The sequence below is a fragment of the Balaenoptera physalus genome, assembly GCF_965194825.1.
Source record: "Balaenoptera physalus genome assembly, chromosome: 2".
Classification (NCBI taxonomy): Eukaryota; Metazoa; Chordata; class Mammalia; order Artiodactyla; family Balaenopteridae; genus Balaenoptera; species Balaenoptera physalus.
The window spans coordinates 145,196,486-145,224,400 of NC_138883.1; the positions used below are offsets into that span (position 1 = coordinate 145,196,486).

General features: G+C 38.5%; 1 protein-coding gene across 5 annotated transcripts in view; it reads left to right on the forward strand.

Moving 5' to 3' along the window:
• The window catches only part of EFL1 (elongation factor like GTPase 1), a 135,230-nt gene that overhangs the window by 70,979 nt on the left and 36,336 nt on the right, over positions 1 to 27,915 (forward strand). For all 5 annotated transcript variants that reach the window (XM_082448581.1, XM_082448578.1, XM_082448580.1 and 2 more), the window contains one exon: positions 26,499 to 26,630. In XM_082448581.1, coding sequence (XP_082304707.1) covers positions 26,499 to 26,630 — 132 coding nt within the window. The remainder of the gene's footprint in view (positions 1 to 26,498; positions 26,631 to 27,915) is intronic.

The window sequence follows — 27,915 nt, forward strand, 5'->3', positions numbered from 1 at the left end:
TTCAGGTAAAGGAGCTGGGATTGAGCTGGGGCTGAGGATCCAGTCAGTCCCACAGCACCACTGACCAAACCCAGTTTTGGAAGAGATTCCATTTATCTTGTTTTGTTACCTGGAGACTCTCAAATAAGTTTTCAGTAAACTCTTTTTCAATTAAAGTCCTTTCTGGAAGATGACACTCCTGCTAAATATGAAGGCAAAGGAGTTTTCCAGTGCGAGGCAGAGAGAGAGCAGCTCAATTCAGCCACCATGGCCACCAGCAGTGTTGGCGACAGCGATGTGTCTAGAGTTAGGAGAGTAGGCTCCAAGTTAGGTGGGAGAGACCCAGTGGGAAAGTAGTTGGAGAGCCACACAAGGAATTCACAGAAGAGATTTCTGTGAGCACATCCAGTTGGTCGGGCCATGTGTATTTCTTTTTTTTTTTTTTTAAAGAAATCTTTTTTTACTTATTTATAATAAATAAATTTATTTATTTACATTTTATTTTTGGCTGCGTTGGGTCTTCGTTGGGACGAGTGGGGGCTGCTCTTCGTTGCGGTACGCGGGCTTCTCATTGCAGTGGCTTCTCTTGTTGCGGAGCACGGGCTCTAGGCGTGCGGGCTTCAGTAGTTGCAGCACACCGGCTCAGTAGTTACGGCACGTGGGCCCTAGAGCACACAAGCTTCAGTAGTTGTGGCGCGTGGACTCAGTAGTTGAGGCTTGCGGGCTCTAGAGCACAGGCTCAGTAGTTGTGGCGCACGGGCTTAGTTGCTCCGTGGCATGTGGGATCTTCCTGGACCAGGGCTCGAACCCGTGTCCCCTGCATTGGCAGGGAGATTCTCAACCACTGCGCCACCAGGGAAGTCCAGGGCCATGTGTATTTCTAAAGAATAAGTTTGGCTTCTTAATTTGAAAGCTAGGTGTATTTAGTAACGGTTAACCATTTATGAGCCAGAAGAGGGAAGAATGTCCTTTTTTAGAATTTAAGTTGCAAAATATGCCGTGTACTTTATCATGATAGGCAGTTGACAACACCAGAAAAAAATGAGTCTTTCTAAAGGCTTTGCCAAATTTTACTCTAGCTAAGTGCCTCCAAATTTAGGCAGAATATGGACAACTTAACTGAGCTTACATGTAATAATGCTGTAGACTTTCATGACTAAAAACTTTTGATATTTAGAAAGTGTAGTACTCTTTGAATTTATATTCAGAGTGTAAGGTTGCTTATCTGCAAAGCTGGAAGGCGATCTAATTGGGTGTAAATAAGGAAGGCTGTGGATAAATTGAGTACAGATATTCTCTGAGTCCTAAGTTATTAGGTAACTGCTTAGCATATGATGGTTAGTGCTCAATAAATACTGGTGAATCTGTGTTTTTTTCCCCTCTAGCAAGTATATTTGATCATAAAATTCAGTATTCAATTTTCAGGATCCAATAATCACAAACCATAGCATAATCCTACGGTGTTTTCTTTTTCTTTTATTTAAAAAGATAAATACAATTTGAATTGTTTTCTGTTTTAAAAGTTATATCCATCCTTTGTTAGCAGATTTAGCTGGTACATTTTAATTTTTATTTCATTCATTTGGGTTTCAAAAGTAATACATGCTTATAGTAAAAATCCAAACAGTATAGAAGTGTCAAAAATTAATAGTTTCATTTCTGCAACTGCTTCTCTGATATAATCATTGCTAGCAAACCAGCATGTATCCTTCCATAGCTTTTCTTTATACAGCGTGCACTCGTGTGCGCACACCCACACACACATTTCATTTTTTGCTTCTTTCCTTTGCCTTATAAAATTATTGTTGAGTATATTATTAGTTTAGTACAGTTCAGCAGATGTGTATTGGGCTGTTGCTCACACAGTGTCAAGAGGCACTGCACTATGAGTGCGTATAATCTCTTCTGACACATTTTCAAATTCATTAACTATTGTTAATCCCCTGTCAATTCATGTGGGGGCTTCCTGCCCATAGTGTTGTGAAACCCAAATAAGGTAATGTTTATTAAAGCACTTAGTTAAGCATAAAGCACTTATTTAGTAAGCATGATGATTACTAATAATTATTTATGGGTAATTCTAGTTTTTGTAATTCCTAAAGGACAAAATGGTACATCTGCTTATATTTAATTTATTTTAGTAGGTTCCATACATTTCTGCACCTGGTTTTATTGTATTTGTTAGTTTAGGATGCAGTGTGCCTAACCTTCTTTGCCTCAACAGATGTTTAAAAAAAATCCCATTAGTTGTATCTTCAGCCATCCTTTTCTTCCATGTTCTTGGCTGTGTCTTGGCCATATATTCCTGGATGGATGAGAGTGAGGCCATAAATTTTATTCAGTTCACATGCATGTGTTAGAGTCTAAGATTCTTTGTGGTTTGTATTCCATGTCCATTGTCATTGTGATTATTTTATCACCAGCTAATTAGTTACAGCCAGAGATTTTAACTCTGCCACAAGTATAAAGCTATTCCTTGTCAGAAAGACCGCACGCAACTCTTGAAAAGTTACTTTCAAATTTGATCACGTAATTTCCAAATGTCCTCCAATAAAGTGAGCATGATGGCTTTGTGAGAAAAACTGTGGCACTCGACCAAAACCTCTCAGTTTGTTTCTAATCATGTATGGATGGAGTGTAATTTGATTAAAATTGACTGGACTGAAATGATCCCAGTAAGATGCAGAACTGGATCTGGATTAAAGTCTCACTATTTTCTGCCTTTGTCAAGATTTAAGGGAATCATTGAAATGAATGAGTTTGAGATTTCATGTCCAAATCTATTTTTAATACTACTACCATATGTTTTTATAGCACTGTATGCTTTTCAGAATGCTTTTATCTATAGTATTTGATCTGTCAGTCTGCTTTTAGCTTCTATATTTCAAAGGCCAGTAATGGTAAGGTTGGAAGTAATACGTATTAGACTAGTGACTTTGAAATCATTTCCAGGTGTTTTAGATAGGCTACATTTGAATGATGAAATTTTAAACTTTCTTTTCTATAAAAGAAAACTTTACTGCTTGGAGTAATCTTAGAAATTAGCAGCTCTTCTGTTGTTCTCCTTTTTTACAATGAATATATATAATTTACAGAGATGTGGATAATAAGTAATATGCTTAGGGAAAGCTGTGGATGCAGCCAAGGAGAAAAGAGGGGGCAAAGAAAACTGTCATTAAGTACCTAAAGAGGTGGAAATACGTTTTAAATAATTTTTATGACAGATAATCCTTTTTTTTCTTTTTTAAAAATCACAGTAGGCATGCAAAATAGGATGGAAAAAGTCTAGGTGAATCAGAGAATCAAATAATAGCTGTGCAGCATATATTTTGGGGACTTTATTGAGATTTTACTTGTGACCTAGTATCCATTTTTAAAATGTTCCACAGACATTAAAGATAATTTGTGCATGCCTGTGCACAAACACACACACACCCATACGCCCCTATTAAATCAGTATTATTGCTTATATTACTCAGGACATGAGAAAGATATTATTTGAGACAAAAGTTAAACCCTCTTCTCTGATTCTACTTGCTGGCCCTTTCTTATACCATAGAGATAATTGCATCACCAAGATGGCAAAGAAATTTTCAATAACTCTAAACTCCTCCTTCCTCATTTTGTGAAGACTCAAGATGAGAACAGAAAACCTGTGTACTATCTGTCACAGTTTATCACTCAGAAAACTAACATGGACACTTCCTCTCTTCGAGTGAGCATAGAAGACACCAACGGACATACAGAAAGATACGGCATTTCAAAAGAAAAAGACCAGTTTGAGCGACAAGAGTAAATAGGACTGTCTGACCTGGAGAAAACTTAGAAAAATAAATTATCCAAAGTAAGATTAGGAGGGTATTGCATTGATAAAACCAGAGTTGATAGTCACGAAAAATAAATGATCTGAGAGGAGGAAAAATTACTGGAAATTAAAAACATGGTTGTAGGATTTTAAAACAAAGTGGTGAGGAACAGATTCAGTACTGAAGAAACCTGAATCAGTGAGTGAAAAGAAAGCTAAAGAAATTCTAATAGAACTAAAAAGGAAAAAGATTAAAATTCTGAGTGAAAAAAGATTGGAAACATGGAAAATAAACACAGAGAATTCAGTATAGATGTGTATACGAATGTGTGTGTGTGTGTGTATGCGTCTACACTAGAAAGAAAGAACGGGAGAAAATTTTCTGTGGACTTGGGCCCTCATGGTGAAAGGACACCCTGAGTAATGGGTGTAGTTACGGATTGGGGGGGCAGGGCGGGAGAGAAAGACTCTTAGAAATATTTCAAGAATAAGGAAAATAGTCCAGAAAATCCAGGTAGTTTAAAGCAGAATACCCGCTAAACAGAGAAAATGGAGTCAACATCAAGCTTCTTTTTCTGTCTCCAGAACTTTGAGAGGGAGAAAAATGTGATTCATGACTTCTCTAACCTTCTGGGCTTATTTAGTTCCCCCATTAGAATGTATGCTGGATTCACTAGGTATACATAAAACATTGTACTCTATGTAAAAGTCAGATTTTAAAATCAGATTCTAGGTCACAAGTAAAATCTTAATAAAGTCCCTCAAATATAAACTGCTCTGGCTGTTATACTATAAAATAAACTAAAACTTGAAATTAGTAATAAAAAGTTACTCAAAATAATTCTCACCAGTTAGATATTAAAATACAATCTCTTAAATCACCTTTGGAGCAAAGTAGAAATTAAATTTGCAACTAACTATAGGATATAGGTAACCCCTTGATTTAAAACATTTGCATTTTATCTTAACCAAACAGCCTTAGTGGAAGTGATACCCATTTCACAATATTTTTTCTTCACTATTGGGAAAAAAAAAATGAAACTTGAACTCCAAATATATGTCACAGTGTTTGCTCCTTAGCTCATTGACAAGTGTGTCCTCTGTAGAAAAGCACTACAGTTAGCCCTGGTGCTTGTCATCATCCCCTTGCTAACTTCCTTTGTAAGGTGATATAATAGAGAACATTTTTGAAATCACTCTTAAAAACAGATCAAAAATAGCTTACGTAAGAAGGTAAAACAGAGCGTCCAAGTGGTATGGTGACCTCTATTCAGAGTTCAAGGAAATGATAAACAACATAGCTCTAGAAATTAGCTAAAATCACTACAGGCTGAGGTTCCAGTGAGGTGGGGGGTGGAGGGAGGGGGAGGTGCTCAAAAGACTACCTAGCAAGCTCCTGCGTTACTGGAATTAGTTGCACATCACCATGAGATGTCAGTTGCAGGGGGTACAGGGTGGGCATGCAAGTAAGAGCAGAGTCAGCCTTGGTACCATGAAGGTTATAGACTGTTTCTACAGGAACTCATATAAACTGGAAGCTCCGAAAAGTTATTTCTAGAAAGCTTAGGTGTGGAAAATCTACAGTAGGCCCTACAGGACACAGAAAAGGGAAATGGTCAGCTTACAAGAGCCAATTGTTAACTTTTCAGGAATTTTGCTAACTGATTGTTAAACTCAACCATCTTTAAAAGTTAAGTTATATAATTTAATTCATTTTTCTCTCTTTTTATTTAGGGAGATAAACAATATAATGAATTAAGCAAAACAATGGCATATAGAGAAAAGTTAATAGTCTTGTCCTTTTCCCTGATAAACACTCCATTTTTGTTTAGTATGTATTGCTTACACAAACAAAATGCATACATATGTCACTTTTAAATCCATGTGGATTTTTATCTTGGCTTACTGTGTCGGGTAGAGATGTAATTTTAATCTTTTATTTTTGAAAATAGGTGACCTAATGTCCTAACTTGGAGGGTGGTGGGGAAGGGTGTGTGTGTGTACACACACACACATACACACACACAGCATTACTAAGAACTACGTGTCTTCTGGAAGAGGGGTTTTATATATACATATATAGTGAGTTCATTTGTATGGTCAACAGAACTCAGACTGGCTTTGTCTCTGAGAGCTCATTGTGGCGGGGAGTTTAAAGACAGATGTCTTTTCCTTTTCCTTCGCTGACACATTTGCTTCATGTTAATAACACAGTCTGGGGAAGCGAAGGTCTCCTAATTTTTTAGCTGAACAGTGGACTTTTATTCACCCCCTTCTTTAAGTTGTTCTTGTCCCAAAGTCCTCAGATGAGAAGACTTTACATTTCTTTGTTTTTATGATTATACTTATTTTGGCTGTAGAGTAGATTGTTTTACCCTATTTCATCCAGTAATCCCTTATCTGTCAGTCTCTGAGGAATTTGGGAGTTAGGAACTTTCAACTTCTTCCTTACAGTCTACTTGGCTTCCATTTTCTTCCAGATGTGGGAAAAAATTCCCCACATACCAGGTAGGAGATGAAATGCTGGAGAGACTGTTCAGTAGGGCATGAAAGAGCACTGCAAAGTGTCTGTGCTCTCTTGGGCAGTTTGCTGTGCCTCCCATTTTACAGCCTGGGTGTCGTTTATTTTTGTGGTTGGTCCTGCTGGGAGAGTGTAGCTGGGCCCTGATTTGAAGTAAAGCGTGACCTGTGGTGCAGGAGGAGGACTGGGTTCCTTCTCAGGGAGAAGAGCACTGCAGTCAGTCACCCCCACCTGCACCAGGAAGCTGGGCTCAGCGCTTCACAAGTCATCCTGATTGCAGGGTTTTGTCTTCTCCATTGCCAGAAGAACTCTTTTGAATGCTCCTAAATCACTCTTCAGAGGTTGCTGTGAATGTATGTTATAGTCATGATTTGAATTTTCTTTTGGCTTCTGCTGTTTCCTGCGGGTACCAGGAGTATTTACTGTTGAGAATCCTGGATATCTCAACTGCAGATCTTTTGCATAGTAATATAGCAGTCAGTGCTTTCCAAGATAGATATTTATAATGATGACTTCCCTAACAATATCAAAGACAAGATATTTAGATTAAAAATAATGATTTACCACCAATTATAATGACAGTTGTAAGATTGAGTCGCTTTTCTTAGCCCCTCTTCTAGCCTGTTTCACATCTCTCCTCACCTCTAAGGTCCTAGAGTGCCACAGCCCTATAGAGTGGAAACCAAAAACCCTGGGGAGGAAAGCATGATTGACACTAGCCACCCTGGAAAGGTGAGCCCTTCATTAATAATATGTACTGCTCGAGTTTTCTGCTCTTGGACTCATAAGATAACCTGACATTGTTCTTCTGGGCACACTTCCCGGTGCTTTGCACTTTTTAGGGAATCCTGTGCTTGGTTTTGTTTTAATGTTGGCTTCAGTAACTCCCTAAGAAATTTAACCAGCTGCCAGCTGACCCTATTCACAAACAGAGAACACAAGGGCCTATTGTAAACCCAGTGATAATATTCAAAACGGCTAAAAATGCAGTGCTAGACCATCCTTAGAACCTCTGTTATTACATTTCTTCCAGCTCCTTCCATCAGATTTAGGGAAGGTGGGTGCAGTTTATCACCAACCCTATTCTCCTCAGCTGGCTTCTGCTGCAGTCAGTGGAGTAGTAGTGTTACATGATCAGTAGAGCAGGGACAAAAGGGCCAGTGACCAGTGATGACTAATAAGGGAACGTGCCCTCAGTGGTGGTGTGACACCACATCCTAAGGAGCAAGTATTCTCCCCCCCAAAAAAATAATGAGGTGAACTTACCAAAGAAGCAAGTGAGAGAGCTGCCTGCTAAGAAAACAGACTTCACTGACCAATCTATTTTTATCCCATGTGCTTGAAGAATTAGGCAGATATACCTTGGCATATGTAACGCTTTATTTGAGTTACTAAAGAAAACAGAGTTTATATTAAGGGCAAAATTATTATAAAATATGATTAGCAACTTTTCTTCCTCCCCACGTTTGAGAAATTGATAATTTTAATACTTAATATATAGCAAAGGGGCTTCTATAGTAAAATTCCCTGGACAAGTCCTCGCTTAGTTTTGCCATCTCCCCCCGAAACCTGGGTCATAAGTGGGCTGTCACCACCAAGTCCTCTTTCCTGCTGGGAGATCCTTTTTACCTGCAGATCTCATCATTGTCTTTCCATCCCATGCCCTTTACAAACGCCCCAGGCCGGAGAGGCTCCAGCCTTGATAGAAGGTTGGATGCCCGGTTTTTTCCTCCCATGTGTTTGTCTGCCGGTGCCTTTGCAAGCTGACTGCTCTGGTAATTAAACCTGACTTCAAACCACATTTTGGCTCCTTATGCTTCATGACTGTAAAATATGGTTTACAGGCAGCTTGCCATCCTCTTCTGCCATTTCTAGGTGGACTCAGTTTTGTCCTTGCCCTTCCTAACAGAATAATACTTCAAATATAGGTGACTATTGTTGGAACCTTCTGCTGGTTCCCAGGCTTCATGAAGGAAACCTAAGATTGAATTAGCAGCTACCTCAGACTGTTAGTTTGCAGCAAACCTATTGTCAACCACAGACTGAAAACCTTTGTGAAACTGAAATGACTGCCTAAAAATATACCTGTGTGGGCAACTGATTTTTTGACCTAATGTTGTACTTTCGTCTGTTAAATTTATATACGGAGCATAGAGGGAATAGAAGTTTTTAGGGGGTTTTATGAAAACAGCAGTGGTGCGGAAGGTGTGATAACTAGCTTTCAAAAGTATTAAAAGGCTCGTGTTTTTCCAGAGAGTACAGCTAGAGGCAGTGGTGTTATAACAGGGAATGTGATTTGAATACAACACAAGAAAGCCAAGAAGAGCCTGCCGGGTAGAGGCAGTGCCATGGGTAGAGGCAGTGCCATATTCATGTGCCTACCAGAGGACTTGTCATGCAGTAGATGTTCATAATGATAAGTGAATTCATACACACACATACATAAATTTGAATTCATGCTCCTCCATCAGGGAAGTGGACTGCTGTGACCATCTTCTCTTAGGGATATTATGAAGGAGATTTCACGTTGCAGCAGGTTGTTTTAAGCAAACAGGCTGTCAGGGGTCTTCCACTTCTGCAGCTCTTTTGCATGATTAATTGTGATTTTCTGTGTTGTCACTGAGGATAATAAATCTGATATGTATCAAGTAACTGTTTTTTTTTTTCCTTTCCATCTTCAAGTATAATCACAATGAAACTGTTTCTTAAGTGATATTCAGAGGCTTTAAAAATTGTTTTCCTGGACTTGTATGCAAAATGCAAAAATACAAATTAACTCAAGTCTTATTTGTCATCTGGGGATCATTTTATCACAGTCAAATTCAGGACAAAGTCGTATATTGAGTTTTCATAGAGTGTGCCATATTTGTATGGAAGGGAAACTTGCTCATAATAAGTCATAAGACCCTAGATGTTTAGAGCTTAAAGGAACTTGGGATATCATTTTATCCATTCCATATTCTTTGGGAAGGGCCAACTTTAAGAATCTAGCTGTTGTTCTTGACAATTAGTCAGGTTTACCCATATACCATGTATATCTTCTTACCAAGTATACCAACATATTCCAAGTATATCTTCTTATGTTAAAAGGGGAGGGAAAGAATCTCATTATTAATGTTGTTTACTCTACTTTGCTTTTTTATCATAATATATCTTAGAATATTTTATCAGTACTGTATCTTCAAGTGTTATCACATTCTAATTTACTATATTCTTTTTCATGGCTAAATAAATTTTATGAATGTACCACAAGTATTTTAAACCAGTTCCTTCCTAATGAATAATTAGTTTGCTGTATGGTGGTTTTCCTGTTTCAGACAGTGCTATGATGACAATCATTGTATTATATTTATGTTGTAGTGGCTCTGGGTTTTTTGCCAGTCTGATCACAGCTATTGCTTCATTTTAATTGACATTTAACACACATGAGGTTCATTCATTCATTCAGCAAATATCTATTGAGGGCCTACTAGATGCCAGACATTCTGGTGACTCTCGGAGTGGAGAGGTAGTAAAGCCATAGCAGGAGTGGGAATGGGGAGGAGATAAGAGATCAGAGAAAAGAAGACAGCACAGCTAAATGGTGTTCATGAACACCTGAGATTCTAAGTGTTGCCAGTGAAGGGGTAGGAGCTGGGATAAAATACAGCTAGTGCTCTCTCCCCATTTCCTTATCTGAGTGTGTTTACATTGGCAAGGCACTTTCCTCTCATTTGTCCCTTGAAGGTTTCAGCTGATGTTCATTATAAACCAGTTTTCCCTATTTGGAGATATTTGTAGACAGGGCACCAGGTGTTTACTTGCCCAGCCCTTTTGCCCCTCCATAAGGATGATCCTGGGCATAGGCACTGGAGTCTTCAGGAATTACTGCCTCATCTTCTCCACCCTGGTGCACTCTGTTCCTGTGTGCTCAGCAGCTCTACAGGGGATAGATAGGGTGACCCACTCCCTCCTTGTCCCCACCAGTTCTTCCTCCCCTCTTCTTCTTCTTTAACAGATTTGGCATTTTTACTTTTCCTTCACTGGACGAAAGGCATGTGAATGAGATTTCAATGATTTTGGAAAGGAGCAGAAATATTATAACTATTTATTGGTCCTGGAAAAATGTAATTCATCTTATCTGGAACACACTGAGGAAGCATGGCATAAAGGAAAAAAACCTCCTCCTGGGAGTCAGGAAAACTGGGCTCTTTCCAGAACTGCCAGCGACTGGGATCTGGGATCAGTCTTTCCCCACTGTACCCCTCAGATTCTTCACCTGTGAAAGGGAGGAGCTCTAAGGACTTGCTGAAGTATACATTTTACGTTTCTGTCATTAAATCAGCGACAATGCTATTTTACAAGCAAGCTATGAAAGTTGTGTGCAAAGTTTGAGAGAAATCCCTTGATGTTTACTAGAACATAGACTGTTCTAGAGATGATTTTGTTTTCCAGGTGAGGCATTTACCAACCTGGTAGGGTACTGGAAAGCGGGCTGCTTCCGTGTCTGCCTGAAGGCTTTTCCCACTGCCTGAGGGTGCTCAGTAGTGTTGCTGCTCTCTCCTGCTCCTGAGCCAGACACCATGAGCCGTTTTCTTAATGTCGAATAATAACTCAAATAGTTAAGTGCCAAGGGTCAGCGTCAGCGTGGACTGCTCACCTTCTGGGGAGCATATCCAGATGTTGGTAGAAAGGGCCCTTGAAGATGATTGAGGTACCTCCTAGAAGGAACCTTCTCCAAAGGAACAAGAAACCAGACATGACAGGGTAATCCAGTAGCCAAGCCTTAGTCTCCACGGGGAGGAATGGCATGATACCTGTCACTGGATCTGCCTTTTGGCCCAGCCCTGTTGCTCCCATGACTGAGACCTTTGGAAGGTAAGAGTTGGCCTCTGTAAGACATTGGGTCACAAGCATTATCTGTGCTCTAACAGGGTGTAGCATACAGAAGAAGCATTCCGCCTACATCAGAGACCCCTGCGGAGTTTTTGCACCATGAGAACACCAGTGCCTAAGTACCTGTGGCAAGTGTGAGCTCATGAGCCCATGAGGAACAGCCCCTGGGATTCCTAGAGAAGATGATGGACAGGAAGATGAAGGCCCTGTATGAACTGGTGGGGACAGGGAGCCAGTGGGATTTCGTTATTGCCCATCTAACTCTACTTAGTAGGCACAGACTGGGAAGTCTTGAGTCAATTGTTCACATTAGTTTGTCTTACGAAAGCTTCTTTACAGATGCTGTATTAGCATTTCCGCGTTTTGTTACGGTGAATTCTTTAGTTTGCAACAGGTTTCACTAGGGACAGAGCTTGTTAATAAATCAGAAGGACACCTGTGGCTGTTTGAGGAAACATACCCAAGTGCCTTGGTAGAGTAAAGGAGGGTGGCCTGACATACCCTTTTTGTGGGTCTCCTATCACTTAGAAATGATAATCTTGCCTCAGAGTGTTTCTGGGGTGTTTGCTGAAGAGACCCATGTACACAAGGCCACCATGGACAGTGTTATGGAAATAATCAGCTGTAAACAACTTTCATATTATTTTGCTGACCTACTTTTTCACAGCACTTATTCTCTGTTTTTCTTAGAGCCAAAGAAACATTTCCCATGATGTGAGCTGAGATTATTTTTCTCTAATGGTGGTTAGATTTCAGCAGCGGTAGCTGGTAAGAATGGGAGGAGACACTTGGAAAATCTTGGGTAATGTGTTGGACGTTTTTTATACATAAATAAAGGCAGCCTTAGAGAATTGTGTGATGTTTCCTGGGGATTGTTTTGTTTTCCCCCAAAATGAAACAGACCAAAGCCCAAAGAATAGTTTTCTAAACCATTTATAGTATCTTCCAGTGGGTATTTAAAAGGACCATCTTCTGAATGGATCAACTGGAGAGCATCAGGAACCAGAGAATAGACAGAACTGTGCCGCCGGGAGGAGGCCGGCTGCACTTACTTGAATAGAGAAGTGATTTGCTCAAGGACAGACATGTTCTGAAGAATCCGTGTAAGGACACTGAGGTGAAAGACACCTTTCACTCTTCCTTGGATGATGTGGAGGGAAAAGATACAGGAGACAAACCATGCGCTCACTCTTTTGCTGCCAGTTCTTTTTTAAAGGCTCTGAAATGGTTTATCTTTAATAGTTGCAGCTAATGGCATCTCTAAGAGACTCAGAAGCGCTTTAAATACCCATGTAATTTGAGCCAAATAACACTTTTAAGTAACTTTTATTGATGCATAATAGTCGTATAGAAAAATATGCAAATCTTAAACCACAGGTTGATAGATTTTCATAAACTGAACATGATGCATGTGTTACTAGCATCCGAATCCGGAAACAGAACACTACCCACATGCCAGAAGCCAACTGCCTTTCCAGTTACTGCCACCTGCACCCTCCACCACTAAGAGTACCAACTCTCCTGGCTTCTAACATCATAGATTAATTTTACCTGTTTTTAAGCTTTGTACAAATGGAATCATAGAGAATGTGCTCTTGTGTCGGGCTTCTTTCATTCATCATTCTGGTTGTGAGATTCATCCATGTCACTGCACATGGTTGTGATTTGTTCATTCTCATTGCTGTATTGTGTGACTACCACAATTTATCCGCTCTTGTGTTGGTGGACATTTAGTTTATTTCCAATATTTGGCCACTATGAATATTGTTGCTTTGAATATTCTTGTACATGTCTTTTGCTGAACATCTGTACACATGTCTCTTGGAAGAGAAGTTGCTGTGTTATAGGGCAGGTTTATGTTCAGACTTAGTGAGTGTACCGATTTATGCTTCTACCAGGAGGACCTGAAAGTTCCAGTTGCTACGTATCTTTACCAACACTTGTTTTTGTTCTTGTTTGAGCCATTCTGGTGTGTATGGAATAGTAGTTGGTTTCCCTGATGACTAGTGAAGTTAAACTCCTTTTGACTTATTTATTAACTATTGACTTTTACTCATGTATGAATTATCATTAAGTCTTTGTCTACTTTTTTTTTTTAAGATTCTCTGCCAGTTTTTTGTATTGATTTGTAGGCATTCTTTATATATTCTGCATAAAAGTCCCTGGTTGGATATACTTACTGCAGATTTCTCCTACTCTGTGAGTTACCTTTCTGTTCTCTAGTGGTGTCTTTTGATGAACAGTAGTTCTTAATTTTAATATAGTCTAATATTTATCAGTTTTTTAAGATTAGTGCTTTTTGTGTCCTGTTTAAGAAATCTGCTTACTCCAAAGTCATGAAGAAGATTTTTTTTTTTTAACTTATGAGATTTAGACCTGTAATCCATCTGAATTGGTTTTTGTACGTGGTGTGAGATGGAAGTCAGATTGATTGTTTCTGCCAGTGTGGATACGCCATTGACTTAAAATCATTAGCAAATCCCCACTATACTACAGTGTCACGTTTGCCATATATCAGTTTATATAGTTTATATCCATTTGATTCTGTTAATGGCAGCTCTTTAAAAAGCTTAAATACCCATGTAATTTGTGTAATTTTTAGTTCTTGTAGCTTGTGTCTAATAACTTTTCATAGTAAAAATCAAAATATTTTTTATTTAAAGATGATCACGTGTAATCTCACCACTATTATAATTTTCATTTTTATATTTCTCTTCATTTTATCTATAAATCTTATCTATGTAGAATTTTATATTATGCTTTATCTGTGGCTCAGTAGTCTTCAAAATTCAATTTATTAGTGGCTGTATGGTTTTTTTTTGACACGTATAGCATATTTAGTTAACCAGTCCTATACTGATAGGCATTTAGAGTGTTCTTAGATAGTAATGAGAACTGCTACCTCGTAGAAATTTATTGATCTGTCATTTTACAAGAGGGTAGCAAATGAGAATGGATGTATAAATCTGAGGCCCCATCTTTAATTATTTTCACTTCTTTTTTTAACTGAGTCTACATTAATCCAACTCTTTAGCATAGATCCCTTTGTCCTTTATAAAGAGGTTTGATTGCTTTACAATACCAGTACTAACCAGATGAGCTTTCATAATATTATAAAATTAAAACCCATTACTACTATAATGTAAAACCTCATTAACATTTTTTTTCATTTTTTAAAAAATATTTTTTATTGAAGTACAGTAGATTTACAGTGTGTTAGTTTCAGGTGTACAGCAAAGTGATTCAGCCATATATATGTGTGTGTGTGTGTATATTCTTTTTCAGATTCTTTTCCCTTATGGGTTATATTGAGTATATAGTTCCAGCACAGATTCATTTAGAGTTGACTTTCTACAGAAGTATATATTCTTTGCACCAAACCATACCCAGTTTTTATATATTTTCACGATTTTTAAAAAAACTTTTATTGGCCTATAGTTGATTTACAATGTTGTGTTAGTTTCAGGTGTACAGCAAAGTGAATCAGTTATACATATACATACATCCACTCTTTTTTTTTTTTTTAAGATTCTTCTCCCATGTAGGCCATTACAGAGTGTTGAGTAGAGTTCCCTGTGCTGCACAGCAGGTTCTTATTAGTTATCTATTTTATATATAGTAGTGTGTAGATGTCAACCCCAATCTCCCAATTTAGCCCTTCCTCCCTTTATCCCCTGGTAACCATAAGTTTGTTTTCTACATCCGTGACTCTACTTCTGTTTTGTAAATAAGTTCATTGGTACCCTTTTTTTTTTAGATTTCACATATAAGCAATATCATGTGATATTTGTCTTTCTGTGTCTGACTTAATCTCTTGGTCCATCCACGTTGCTGCAAATGGCATTATTTTGTTATTTTTTTATGGCTAATATTCTAGTGTGGCGGTCCCCAACCTTTTTGGCACCAGGGACCGGTTTCGTGGAAGACAATTTTTCCACAGGCCGGAGGGCGATGGGGGGGTGGGATGGTTCAGGCAGTAATGCGAGCGATAGGGAGCTATGGGGAGCGGCAGATGAAGCTTTGCTTGCTCACCCGCTGCTTACCTCCTGCTGTGTGGCCCGGTTCCTAACAGGCCACGGCCTGGCACCGGTCTGCGGCCCGGGGGTTGGGGACCCCTGTTCTAGTGTATATATGTACCACATCTTCTTTATCTGTTCCTCTGTTGATGGACAGTTAGGTTGCTTCCATGCCCTGGCTATTGTAAATATTGCTGCAGTGAACATTGGTGTGCATGTATCTTTTTGAATTACGGTTTTCACCAGGTATATGCCCAGGAGTAGGATTGCTGGGTCATATGGTAGTTCTATTTTTAATTTTTTAAGGAACCTCCATACTGTTCTCCATAGTGGCTCTACCAGTTTACCTTCCCACCAACAGTGTAGGAGGGTTCTCTTTTCTCCACACCCTCTCCAGCATTAATTGTTTGTAGATTTTTTGATGATGGCCATTGTGACTGGTGTGAGGTGATATCTCATTGTAGTTTTGATTTGCATTTGTCTAATAATTAGTGATGTTGAGCATCTTTTCATGTGCTTTTTGGGCCGTCTGTATATCTTCTTAGGAGAAATGTCTGTTTAGATCTTCTCCCCATTTTTTGATTGGGTTATTTGTGTTTTTTTTATATTGAGCTGCATGAGCTGTTTGTCTATTTTGGAGATTAATTCATTTTTGGTTGCTTCATTTGCAAATACTTTTCTCCCACTCTGGGGTTGTCTTTTTGTTTTATTTATGGTTTCCTTTGCTGTGCAAAAGCCTTTATGTTTAATTAGATCCCATTTGTTTATTTTTGTTTTTATTTTCATTACTCTAGGAGGTGGATCAAAAAAGATCTTGCTGCAATTTTTGTCAGAGTGTTCTGCCTGTGTTTTCCTCTAAGAGTATTACAGTGTATTTAGATCTTTAATCCGTTTTGAGTTTATTTTTGTGTATGGTGTTAGGGAGTCTTCTGATTTCATTCTTTTACATGTAGCTGTCCAGTTTTCCCAGCACCACTTATTGAAAAGACTGTCTTTTCTGCATTGTATATTCTTGCCTCCTTTGTCATAGGTTAGGTGACCATAGGTGTGTGGGTTTACCTCTGGGCTTTCTATCCTGTTCCATCGATCTATAGTTCTGTTTTTGTGCCAGTACCCTACTGTTTTGATTACTGTAGTTTTATAGTAGTAATATTAACATTAAAAAATTCAACCTGTAGTACTTATTCTTACTTCATTGGTCTGTGAAGTGATTGGTCCACAATAACAGAACTGCTTTGAAAGCTGCCTCTCTCAGGGAAGTAATGCATGCACTGGAAATAGTATTGGCTTGAATTCAAGTAACCTGTAATTGCTTAAAATTTCGTTAACATTCTATCATTGTTATTTTTTCCCCTTAGGAATTACATTTCTTTGGTAGGTTTTAGTACAAGTAAGTTGTGTCTGTGCCGTGCCATAGTAACTGTGCCACATCAAGATGCAGACACATGGCGATGGTCACAAAAATCTCAAGCTCCAAGGTTCAGGGATTGGAATAAATTATCAGCAATAATGTGACTGAGTTTTAAAAGTGCTTTAGGAGCACTTATAATACTAAAATGAGAGAAAGTTGCAGGATCTTGGTCTTCTTCATCTCTGTCTCCTCCAAGGTGCTCAGCACAGACCTGTAAACATAAGTGTCAGTAGAAATTTATTGACATAAATCTAAAAAGCACAGGAATTGTGTGAAGTATTCCTTCACCCAATGTTTTGAGCCCTACTCGCAAAGAAATCACAATATATTAGAATGTAAGGTTCAATAGGACCCTCTAAATTCCATAATTCCTGATTTGACTTTGAGGAAAATATTTACCATTGGAAAAGTGATCATTACAAATGGTAAAGGACACAGGGGTGGCATCAGGTGATGCATTCTCACATCTAATGCCAGGGTGGCCTGTGAGTGGACCCGGAGATTAGGGTCTTTCCGTGGAACTAAGATTGAACAGGGCCTTCAGTCTGAGGCTATCAGACGCCTCACTCTCAGGACCTTGATTAACCTCAAGAAACATTCCAGCTCCCTATCAGATAGGAATCCAAGACTCCCTCTGCGGACACCAGGCACCAGGGAAATCCAAGTCTGGCAGCCCAGAGGTGAGAGCACAGTTTCAGTTTTTAGGGCCTAAATTGATTAATTCAAATATAATGTGTTTACAGCATAATCCCAGGGTTTATTGCTGTGTGATAATTCAAACAATGCAAGCATTCAAGGCGCAGGAGAAACAAAAAGGCTATTTTCTTACCTTCTGGTTAAAGAATTTTTTTTTCAATAAAATGAAGTACCCTGCAGTGTGTAAATGTTCCAATTTGACTATACTAGATGGCATAATCAAGTTAGATACATACTTGTAGTCACCATGAATGTGACAGCTACAGATGCAATTTGATGCAGATGTATGGTACTGATGACTGGGGTGCCATGAGTGGCTGTTGGTAAAATGGTGAGTAGCTCATTTTCAGAACAAAATTCCTGAAAATTCAACATGTGTTAAATTGGGCAAAAAATACTTCACTTTTAAAATGGAGTTAAATCTAAACTCAGATCATTATTAATAGGTTTGTCCAGCAGAATACTCAAAAGCTGTGTGGTTTGGGAAAATTCTTTGTGTGGGACATTTGCACACATTCCAAGGCACTGGTCCTTGGTTCTGCCCACTAATGCCTGTAGTCGACCCCAACCAGAAATGTTCCCAGTAATTACCAAACCACTTAGAGTTGTACCACTAGAGTTGTACCACTGTTTGTGGTATGTTACTGGTAACACTATTGTGCCTGCTACTCACACTGATTTGAGATATACGAGTAGAAATCAAACTGGTGAGTTGCACAGTCTGTATTTGGCTCAACATCACAGAATCGTTCTCCCGCATAATTGTAACAGTTTTTGTTCCCATTTCCAGTTCATAAGACCTATAATTTCTGCACATACTTGCCAAACGTGGTTTCTTTTCAGACTTATACCAGTTGTATTGGTGTGAAATAGTATCTCATTGTTTTAATTTACATTTACCTTATTATTAACGCGATTAAGGGTTTTTTTGTATGTTTTTTGAATGTTTAGAGCTTCCTTTTCTTTTAGTGTCTTTTCTTGAAACTATATTCTTTGCCTATATTCCTGTTGGTTGCATGTCTCTTTCACTGATTTGTACTAGTTCTTTATATATTATGCTTACTAATCCTTTGTCTTGTTTAAACATTGAAAACATCTATTTTATAACTTTTCACTTTGTTTATGGCATTTTTGTTTTGTAGATTTTATAATATAGTAAGACATTATCAGTCTTCAGTCGTATGATGTCATCTTATGACTTGTGCTTTCAATTCCATGTAAAATTTATTTTTCTAGATGGTGTATGATAGAGATGCAATTGTATTATTTTTTCCATTTCATTAGGTTTTCTACCTTCACACATACATGTTTCTAGGCTCTTCATTTCCATTGGTCTGTTATCAAATAGACCACCACTAGTACACTATGTATGTAATCATTTTTCTTAAGTTGTGTTAATTTCTCAAGAATGGAGTTATAACCTGACACTTGCTATTTTTCTTTAATTTGATCTACAGTTAACAGAAATAGCTCAAAGTTTGAAGTGCCCTGTCTAGTTTCACTATTCATTCAGTTTTTCCTTAGCTTTCTTCCATTGATCATTTCAACTAGGATCTTTTGTGTACTTGTGATGAAGTTGCCATTTCATCCAGAAGTGACTCTGCTTCCTGTTTTTATTTGGAAATATTTCGAGTTAAAAGGTAGAAGAAATCTGGTTACAATTTCCTGGTTGTGTAAAGCCATATCTCTTTTTTTTTTTCTTTTTAAATCTTAAAACAAATTTCCAGCATTGTTTTAAACTATACTAGGCATTTTATTCTTCTTATGTGCTTAAACATTGTACACTTCTTCCATTTTACGGAAATCATTTGAATTGGAATCACATCTTTGAAGGAGCATCACTTAAAACCATGTGTTACTATACAAAATATAAATTTAGGTCAGTGGGACAGGATTCAAAGCTTATAAATGGATATGATTATGAATTTGTACCTTATAGAGAAGTTATTATAACCTTCTTTACAGTTAACTAGTTAATAGTATATATAAAAATTAAATATGCACTTCATACCATACACAAAAAAATACTTTTTGATTAACAAAACTATTACTGACAACTACTGTTACTACTACAACCAATTATAACCACCACTGCCACCACCTCCATTTATTGAGTGCTCACTCTGTGCCAGCGACTGTAACTCTTTATTTGATTATCTTACTTAAGGCTCACAGTAACCCTATGAAAGTACCACATGCTATATATATGGAAACTAAAACTAGGGAGAGATTAGGTAGCTGGCATAAGGTTAGAGCTTTAATTAAATTCAAGTCCTTCTGATTCCAAATCAAACATCACAAGAATGCATGTTGACTAAGGAAAAAAAGTTGATGGCAGTTGCAAGATCTCAGAGAAGTGGAAATGAATGGGATGAAAATGTCTTTTCAGTCCTGCCTTCTGCTCCACACTGCAGCTGTAGATAATAACTTTGGGTTCTCACTTGTGCCTCCAGTGGTGCCATTTCCCCCCCTCTACACTCTCCTCCCACAGCATCTGCAGAGTTATCTCAGATACTCCTACATGTCAACTTTGCTAGGAAGTCTAACCTCTCAGTTTCTCTCTCCACATAAACCTTGTGCTTTTCCTATTATGACATTTATCACATTGTATTGTAATTGCCTGTTTATCTGCCTTTGTCCCCCTCCAGATTTTAAGCTCTGAGGGCAGGAACTGTTCTCAGGTTCACTTGTTCATTGAAGAAACTTTATGAAAGTGCCTAGTTGTGCCCCTGCCCCTAAAACTAAATTCTTGGAAAACTAACAGAAAGTTGAATAAATATCAGTTCTTTGAGAGCACTGAAGTTTGTAAGCTCTGAAGTTTAGACACCAAATAGAAAAAGCTCAAAAAGGTACTAAAGAGAAAAAATAGAAGCTAAATCAAAAGGGAAACTATAGTCTGGAGAAAAAAAATATGATAAGAGTTAAAATGTTTATTACATGAAGAACTAATAAAAACAATAGGAAAAACTTATGAACCTAAAAGAAGGGTAGAGAAATGCTCAGTTTACCAAGTTAGAAATCTGGATTTTATCCTCGTTTCTTCCTGTCCCTTCTTTCCAGCTCCTACGTAACCACCAAGACTGATAGCTTACCTCATTTCTCTCTAATTCATCTATTTGTTTCCATATCCACACCCTTCAGAGTAAAGTCTAAGCTTAGCTTGATATCCACGTCCCTTGATAATCTCTCTGTTTTCCTTCACCCTCCTGTTTTGCCAGCCCCTTGGTGTATTCTATGCATAAGGTATTCTGAACTACTTTGGGTTCCCACAACACTCCAGCACTTTGTATATGCTGTGTCCCTGGCCTGGTATTCCCTTCCCCACAGTCCTTCACATCTGTTTCTGTTCTAATAGAAAACATTGTTTTCAAATATTTTAATTAATTAATGTGCTTCATCCTTTCTCCTGGGCTAGCATTAGTAGATCCTTTATCATGGTATAACACACCAAGAGACAGTCAGAAGTAACTGCCCTTTTATTCACTCGGAGTGAATATTAGGCACCATTCAGGTACTGTGCATTGCCTCCAGGTCCAAGGTGAAATTTCTTCCACTATTTTAATCCTAGACCCTTCCGACTGTGTTAATTCCCTTGGTGACAGCCAGCTCTACTGAGTCATCTGTTTCGCAGGAATGGTGGTCTGGCATAAATGGAAGTGGTCTTGATGCATAAATTGAGACTCCACAGTGACACCTAATTATAGCTCCCTTACATGGTTCTGGACCCTGAGGGCCACGTTTCCACCTGTTCTGGAATATAGACGAAGATAGCAAGTCTAGACGGCTCTTTTAAAAAAAAAAAGGTTTTGATTCTTAAGGTGTTACATTTTCCATTTACTGTAGTCTCTCTTCTGAGAAAAGGACCCCAGATCTTGATGTAACTGTTAGCTGGTTATGAGCTCCATCTGTCCCTACGAAGGAAAAAAATCCTGACATGGTGATGTCATTGTTGCAAGAGTTTTCCCCGGGGCCTCCTATAACACCAAAAAGGTAAAGGGCAATTGATTTAAGGAACTTGTTTAGCATCATGGATAGACTGGACCAGTCCTCTGAAAACTTCAGCAATACTGGTCTGCGTTGGAGATGCTCGGCAGGCAGGCTTGGAAAAAGCCCATTTTATATTTATTGTACCTACCTGCCTGCTCCCTCCGTGACAAGAGTTATAAAGTGCATGGATCCCCTGATATCCTATGTAGTTGACTCAAGGAGAGCAGAATCTGAGTTTCCAGGAAGGTGCAGAATAAGGGCGTAAAATTAAGAGTCAGAGGATATGGGCTTCTTTGGTATTCAAAGACAGAAGGACCTAGAGCAGAAGGTAGTCTTCTGAAACTAAAGGTTTTCTAGGTTCTCACCAACTATTCTGGGAACCTGTACTTAAAAAAAAGAAAAAAAGGTTTTGTTTTGTTTTAATAGTTGTCTGAATCCTCATATCTCTTCTAAAGTAGTGTTTATTGCTCTCATAGGCCTGAGGCTCTGTAGACATCCATGATACATAACTTGCATTTACTATGAAGATTTAAAGGAATCTATTAACTCAGTCTTATTAAACAGTGTAAGAGGAACAGGTTGATGGTTCTGGGTGTAGTAATGTTAAAGTTGTCTTGAAATACAACTTTGGCAATTAGGAGACCATATTCTAGCTAGAGCAGTAACACGTTTTCCCACAAAGTTTTTTTTAATTCCAGTATCATTTTTATACCAGCAATGAAAGAGCAGTTTACGAATCGAAACTTTCCTGAAGATAGTAATGCTGTTCTCTCTCCAGACAGCTGACAGGCTCCTCCCCAGCAAGCAGTGTTAGAATTCAGTAATGAGTTCACCATCTTACTGCTGCCAGTGTGCCCTCATCCTAGATTGATTCAGCTGGTGCAGCAGGGGATTGTTAAAGAAAAAAAGTTGTCGACAGAAGACCAATCCATCTCTCAGGGCCCACACAATATTTTCAGTCTCATATCATAAAAGATGTGCTCCTTAACATTGCTTGTTTCTGGAATACTTCAAAAAATTTTTTTTAATTTGTGTATAATTTTTAAAAGTTAACTTTCCATTTACAGTTATTATAAAATATTGGTTATATTCCCCCTGTTGTACAATAAATCCTTGAGCCTATCTTACACTCAATAGTTTTGTACCTTTCACTCCCCTATGTCTGTATTGCCCTTCCCCCTCCCCACTGGTAACCACTAGTTTGTTCTCCATATCTGGGAGTCTGCTTCTTTTTTGTTATATTCACCAGTTTGTTGTATTTTTGAGATTCCACAAATAAGTGATATCATACAGTATTTGTCTTTCTCTGTCTGACTTATTTCAGTTAGCATGATGCCCTCCAAGTCCATCCATGTTGCTGCAGATGGCAAAATTTCATTCTTTTTTATGGCTTAGTAGTATTCTATTATATATATATATATATATATATATATATATATATATATATATATATATATATATATATATATACCACATCTTTATCCATTCACTTGTTGATGGGCACTTAGGTTGCTTCCGTATCTTGGCTATTGTAAATAATGCTGCTGTGAACATTGGGGTTTATGTATCTTTTCAAATTAGTGTTTTTATTTTTTTCGGATATATACCCAAGAGTGCAATTGCTGGGTCATATCAGTCACATATGCAAGTGATGCGAATGATATGACCATAAGGGGTTAATATCCAACATATGTAAACAGCTAATACAACTCAACATCAAAAAAAACAAAACAACCTGATTTAAAAATGGACAGAATATCTGAATAGATATTTTTCCAAAGGGGAAATGCCAATGGCCAACAGGCACATGAAAAGATGCTCAACATCCCTAATCATTAGGGAAATGCAAATCAAAACCACAATGAGATATTACCCCACACCCATCAGAATGGCCATCATCAAAAAGAACACAAATAACAAATGTTGGTGAAGATGTGGAGAAAAGGGAATCCTTCTACACTGTTGGTGTGAATGTAAATTGGTACAGCTACTGTGGACAACAGTATGGCAGTTTCTCAAAAAAGAAACTAAAAATGGAATACTTTGTAAAAGGAAACATTAGAGAGAACCTGGAAAAAATTTTGGTCTGGCAGTGTTTGCAAAATGCTGATTTTTGATTAAGAAAAGTTTGAAGGGTATGGTACACATCCTGGTGAGGGCCTGTGTACCCAGTGGAAGAACTCAGTATTTACTCAGGTGTCACCCCAGCCTGTAAGCTAGAGTTCACTCACTCAAAATGTCTAATACTCCTTGTTATATAGAGAAGAATTGGGACCAGAGAGGACTTGGATTGTTCATCTACAGTCAGACAAAAGTTACTGGCGTTTGTATAAAAACAAGCTAGAATTCTTGGTGTTTAGTAAATTCCTTTTGCTCCATATTCATCAGCCTGTTTTTTCTCTATCTTTTATTTAAGTCATATGCCTTTTTTTAAAACATACATGGAAAAAGCTTTGCACCCTCTTTCATCCTTGAAACAAATTCATGCCATGCTAATTTTGCGTATTTTTTTTCTGACCTATCACTTTTCCCATCCCAAAACTTCTAAAATGATTCCCTGAAGGAAACACATTCTGCAGCTCCAATCCCAGTTGAAAAATGCTTAAGCATGTGAACTTTATGTGAAGGAATTATACCTCCTTGATTGATATAATTGTGATTTAAACAACTGAAGTGAAAATCATGTGATTTAAATAGAAAAAAAAATGACACAAAATTATATGGAGATTATAACAGTGTAAATTATGTGTGCCAGTAGAGGAGGGAATAAAAAAGGAAATACATCGAATGAATATAGTGACAGTATTCAAATGGTGTGGTTATGGGTATATGGTGATTTGTTTTGTTTTGTTTCATTTTTTTTTTTTTCAAAATTGTACCTGATGGCATTATTTTTAAAACAGAAAGTTTGTTTTAAAGTGTGTTTTGTATAAATAATCAAGTTGTACACTTAATAATTATCTGATAGTACATCAAGAAATTCTCAAAGTGATTTTTAAATCATTTTATTGTGATTCAGCCAAATAACTCTAATGGTTCCTTTCTTAGATTTTTAAATTATATTAAAAAATTAGTTAAAATAGTGGCATATTACAGATAGTGACTTTTTTACTATCTTTGGAGCATAACTTTTTCCATAAAGTCTTAATCTTGACTAGGAATACTGTGGTATTGACTTTTTTTGTTTCTGTTTTTTCATGTTTTTAATCTGTTCACAAATCTGGGCATATCTAAGTAGCAAGAATAGATTTGGTGATTTGAACAGCAAAATGTAAACCAGAAGTTTAAAGAGACAGTGTTCAAAATATACTGACCTTCTGCAGCCTGCAAACCTGGTGATACAGAGGAGAGACCAGCATTTATCTTTTCATGAAACCATGTGCTGTGTGTGCAGGAAGGAAATGCATGCTAATCAGAGGTCAGAAGCAGGATGGATGAGGTTTGAAAGAGAATATTTACTGTGGGGTTTTCCTAAACCCCTAGCCTCATGGGAGATGTTGTTATTTCTAGTAGACTTGGTGGAAACTTGGGCAGACCCAGATGTGTTACATCATGGTACATGGAGGACATTATCAAGAAGCTGTGGCCAGGTATAGGTCTCTCTGTGTGCTGGGCTAAGAAGGACAGCAATAAGTTTAGACCTTGACCAAATAAATAAACCAGAGGCACTGGGAATGAATTTAGCTCCTTGGAAACTTTAGTCTGAAGAGGATCCCCTGCACACGAAAGGTCTAGAAGTCATGTCATGAGCTAAACAGTTAAAGGAGCTAATGAGGTTTAGTGTGAGGCAGGAAAGGATTAAAAGGATCTGACAGATGCCTTTGAAATCCAAAGGGTAGTTGGTAAAAGTAGAAGAAGCACATTTTCTGTGGACCTTTGGAGAACTGAACTAAGAACAATGTGTAGAGATGGGGGAAACACGTTTCAGCCTAATGTAAGGAAGGTGTTCTTACAGTTGGAGCGATCCCTTAATGTAGTGGGATGGTGAATTCTGGAGGCATTCGGAAGGGGCTGTGGGAGGGGACTTTTCACACTGTATGGTCAGACTCAAAGAAACCTCTAAACCACCTTCCAAGCTTGTGTGTCAGAAGCCTCTGCTTCAGTTCCCCTCCACCAGGCTGAATGGTCGATGGTGTGGCACCCCGGCGCCCTGTACCTGTACATCCATTTGTCAGCTGAAGGCAGCAAAGTTGTTTTCTTTGTTTCCTCTTCATAGTTGTTGCTAAGCTCGAGATGCAAAAGCAGACTGCCGATTAAATATCCCTGCCCATTTCTCCTATGTCACCTTCCCCTAAAACAGGTAGCCTCCCCTTGCACGCCCTCTTCAATTCTTAATTCTTTAACCCCAAAGCACAAAAATCGCCCTTGTGTTTCTTTTTTTTTATATAAATTTATTTATTTATTTATTTATTTTTAGCTGTGTTGGGTCTTCGTTTCTGTGTGAGGGCTTTCTCTAGTTGTGGGGAGCGGGGGCCACTCTTCATTGCGGTGCGCGGGCCGCTCACTATCACGGCCTCTCTTGTTGCGGAGCACAGGCTCCAGACGCGCAGGCTCAGTAGTTGTGGCTCACGGGCCCAGTTGCTCCACGGCATGTGGGATCTTCCCAGAGCAGGGCTCGAACCCGTGTTCCGTGCATTAGCAGGCAGATTCTCAACCACTGCGCCACCAGGGAAGCCCCCCTTGTGTTTCTTAATTTGTTCGAAAATGTTGTCTGCTCTTACTCTGGATGTGAGGTTCAATATGACCCCTTCATCTCACTTTTTTGGGGCATTCTCTCTGCTCCTATCTGCTCAAAGACAAATATGTATGCTTTAGAGCCTTATGCAACTATCAGCCGGGAGCCTGAAGTGGAGAGTGGGCAAGAGAGGGAGGTGGGGGAATAACTGATATTCTCCTCTAAAAGTCTCTAAATTCCCTTTACCCACAAGCAAGTAGATTTGGCAAAAGAGATTATTTCAGTAGAGACTCATCGTCATCAAATTAATGTATTTTAAAAACTAAGAGTTACAATTTAAAAAGTAATTAGTATTTTCAGACATATGTTTCTGGACATGATCATTTCTGTGGTCAAAGTAGGTGTGTTTTAGCCCAATTTGTTTAGTGTTTTTTCTCTGTGACATATATACTGGGTTGATGTTGTTATTTTTCTAACATAAATTCAGAATTTATCATCTTTTATTGACTCCATGGATCTTTTCCTCCCTGCAGGAATAGGAGGCCTTCAAGACTTTGTGCTGAAATCGGCAACACTGTGTACCTTGCCATCCTGCCCGCCATTTATACCACTCAACTTTGAAGCCACCCCTATTGTGAGGGTTGCTGTTGAACCGAAACACCCAAGTAAGATGACCTTGTTTTTAAAAGTATGTGATGTTCATTACATTTTTAAAATACTTGCATTTAATGCTTGGTTCCTCATGATTTGTTTCAGTAGTAGACTGTGTATTTTCATGAAGGTATATAACAGGAGTAACCTGCCCAGCCATGAGGCCATACAGACCACCAACATTTTGAGGGGAATCTAACCTCTGTCTTAGGAACCGGGAGTCTTTAGGCACCTTCGCCCTCCAGGGACACTGTATTCTTCTTTATGGCAGAAACAGGGTCATCTCTGCATCCCCCAGAACCCTGGCACAGCGTGGTGTCTTACCAGAGTTCATGTTTTATGTGAATGGTTCTTAGAATCTTATCCCAAGCTTCTTGGTTCAAAATTCGTATCCTCTTCCCTCTAGGTTTGCTAGATTATCTGGACACTGAGCATTTCCTCTTTGTTTAGAAAGCACTTCCTGCCTCTTTCTCTCTGGCTGTATGACACCCACATATGCCAGTCCCTATAATAACTAATTCTTAGTCTTTGGTTTATACCATTTGCCTGGCCAGTCCTCACTGACTCTTGTATTTTACTTCCCATGATTGTAACTAACCCCCCTAGTCCCTGTGACTTTGCTGTTCCCAGTGCTTAGTGGTCGTTGGTGAAGAATCTCCAGACTGCTTTAAGGAAACCAGAGAACAAATGTGTAAAATGGCAGTTTTCTGTTGAGGTATATAATGGCCTCGTTGCCCCTGCATCTGTATATCCCTCCTCTCCCCAGAGCTGGGGCCTTCTGAAAGCTTGTCTCTGCCTCAGTTCCTAAGACATATTCTAGCCATTGAGGATCCCTGGGACCCTTGAGCAGATACGTATTTGGAGGACTGCATCTCTGGCCTTTGGGCTCAGTCTTAGTAAATAGCTATCTGCCTCGGGCCTCAGACAGGCATGCTTTCTGGGCTGTCATTGTGGACTGACAGTGCCTTTGGTTGTTGCATGGATTTACGCCATTCTTTGTAATGCCTGCTTCCTCTTTGTGGGTTTGTCCAGATCCCGGCCCCTCATGGTTTGTTCTTTTATTCTACTTGCTAACTGCCTCCAACCCTAAGAAGTACATACAATATAAGAAAGCTCAGTTTTATTTAAGTTGTAACATTTGAGTCTGGCAACCATAATTTATTCTTAGGTGTTTCTAGTATTTATTTAAATCTTATTTCTTACTTTTAAAACAGGGATTAAAGGAATTTAAGCTATAATGTTTTAAAAGAAATGTATAATTTTTTGGAGTCTGTTTAGTAGTTGTGTGCTACTCTGTGC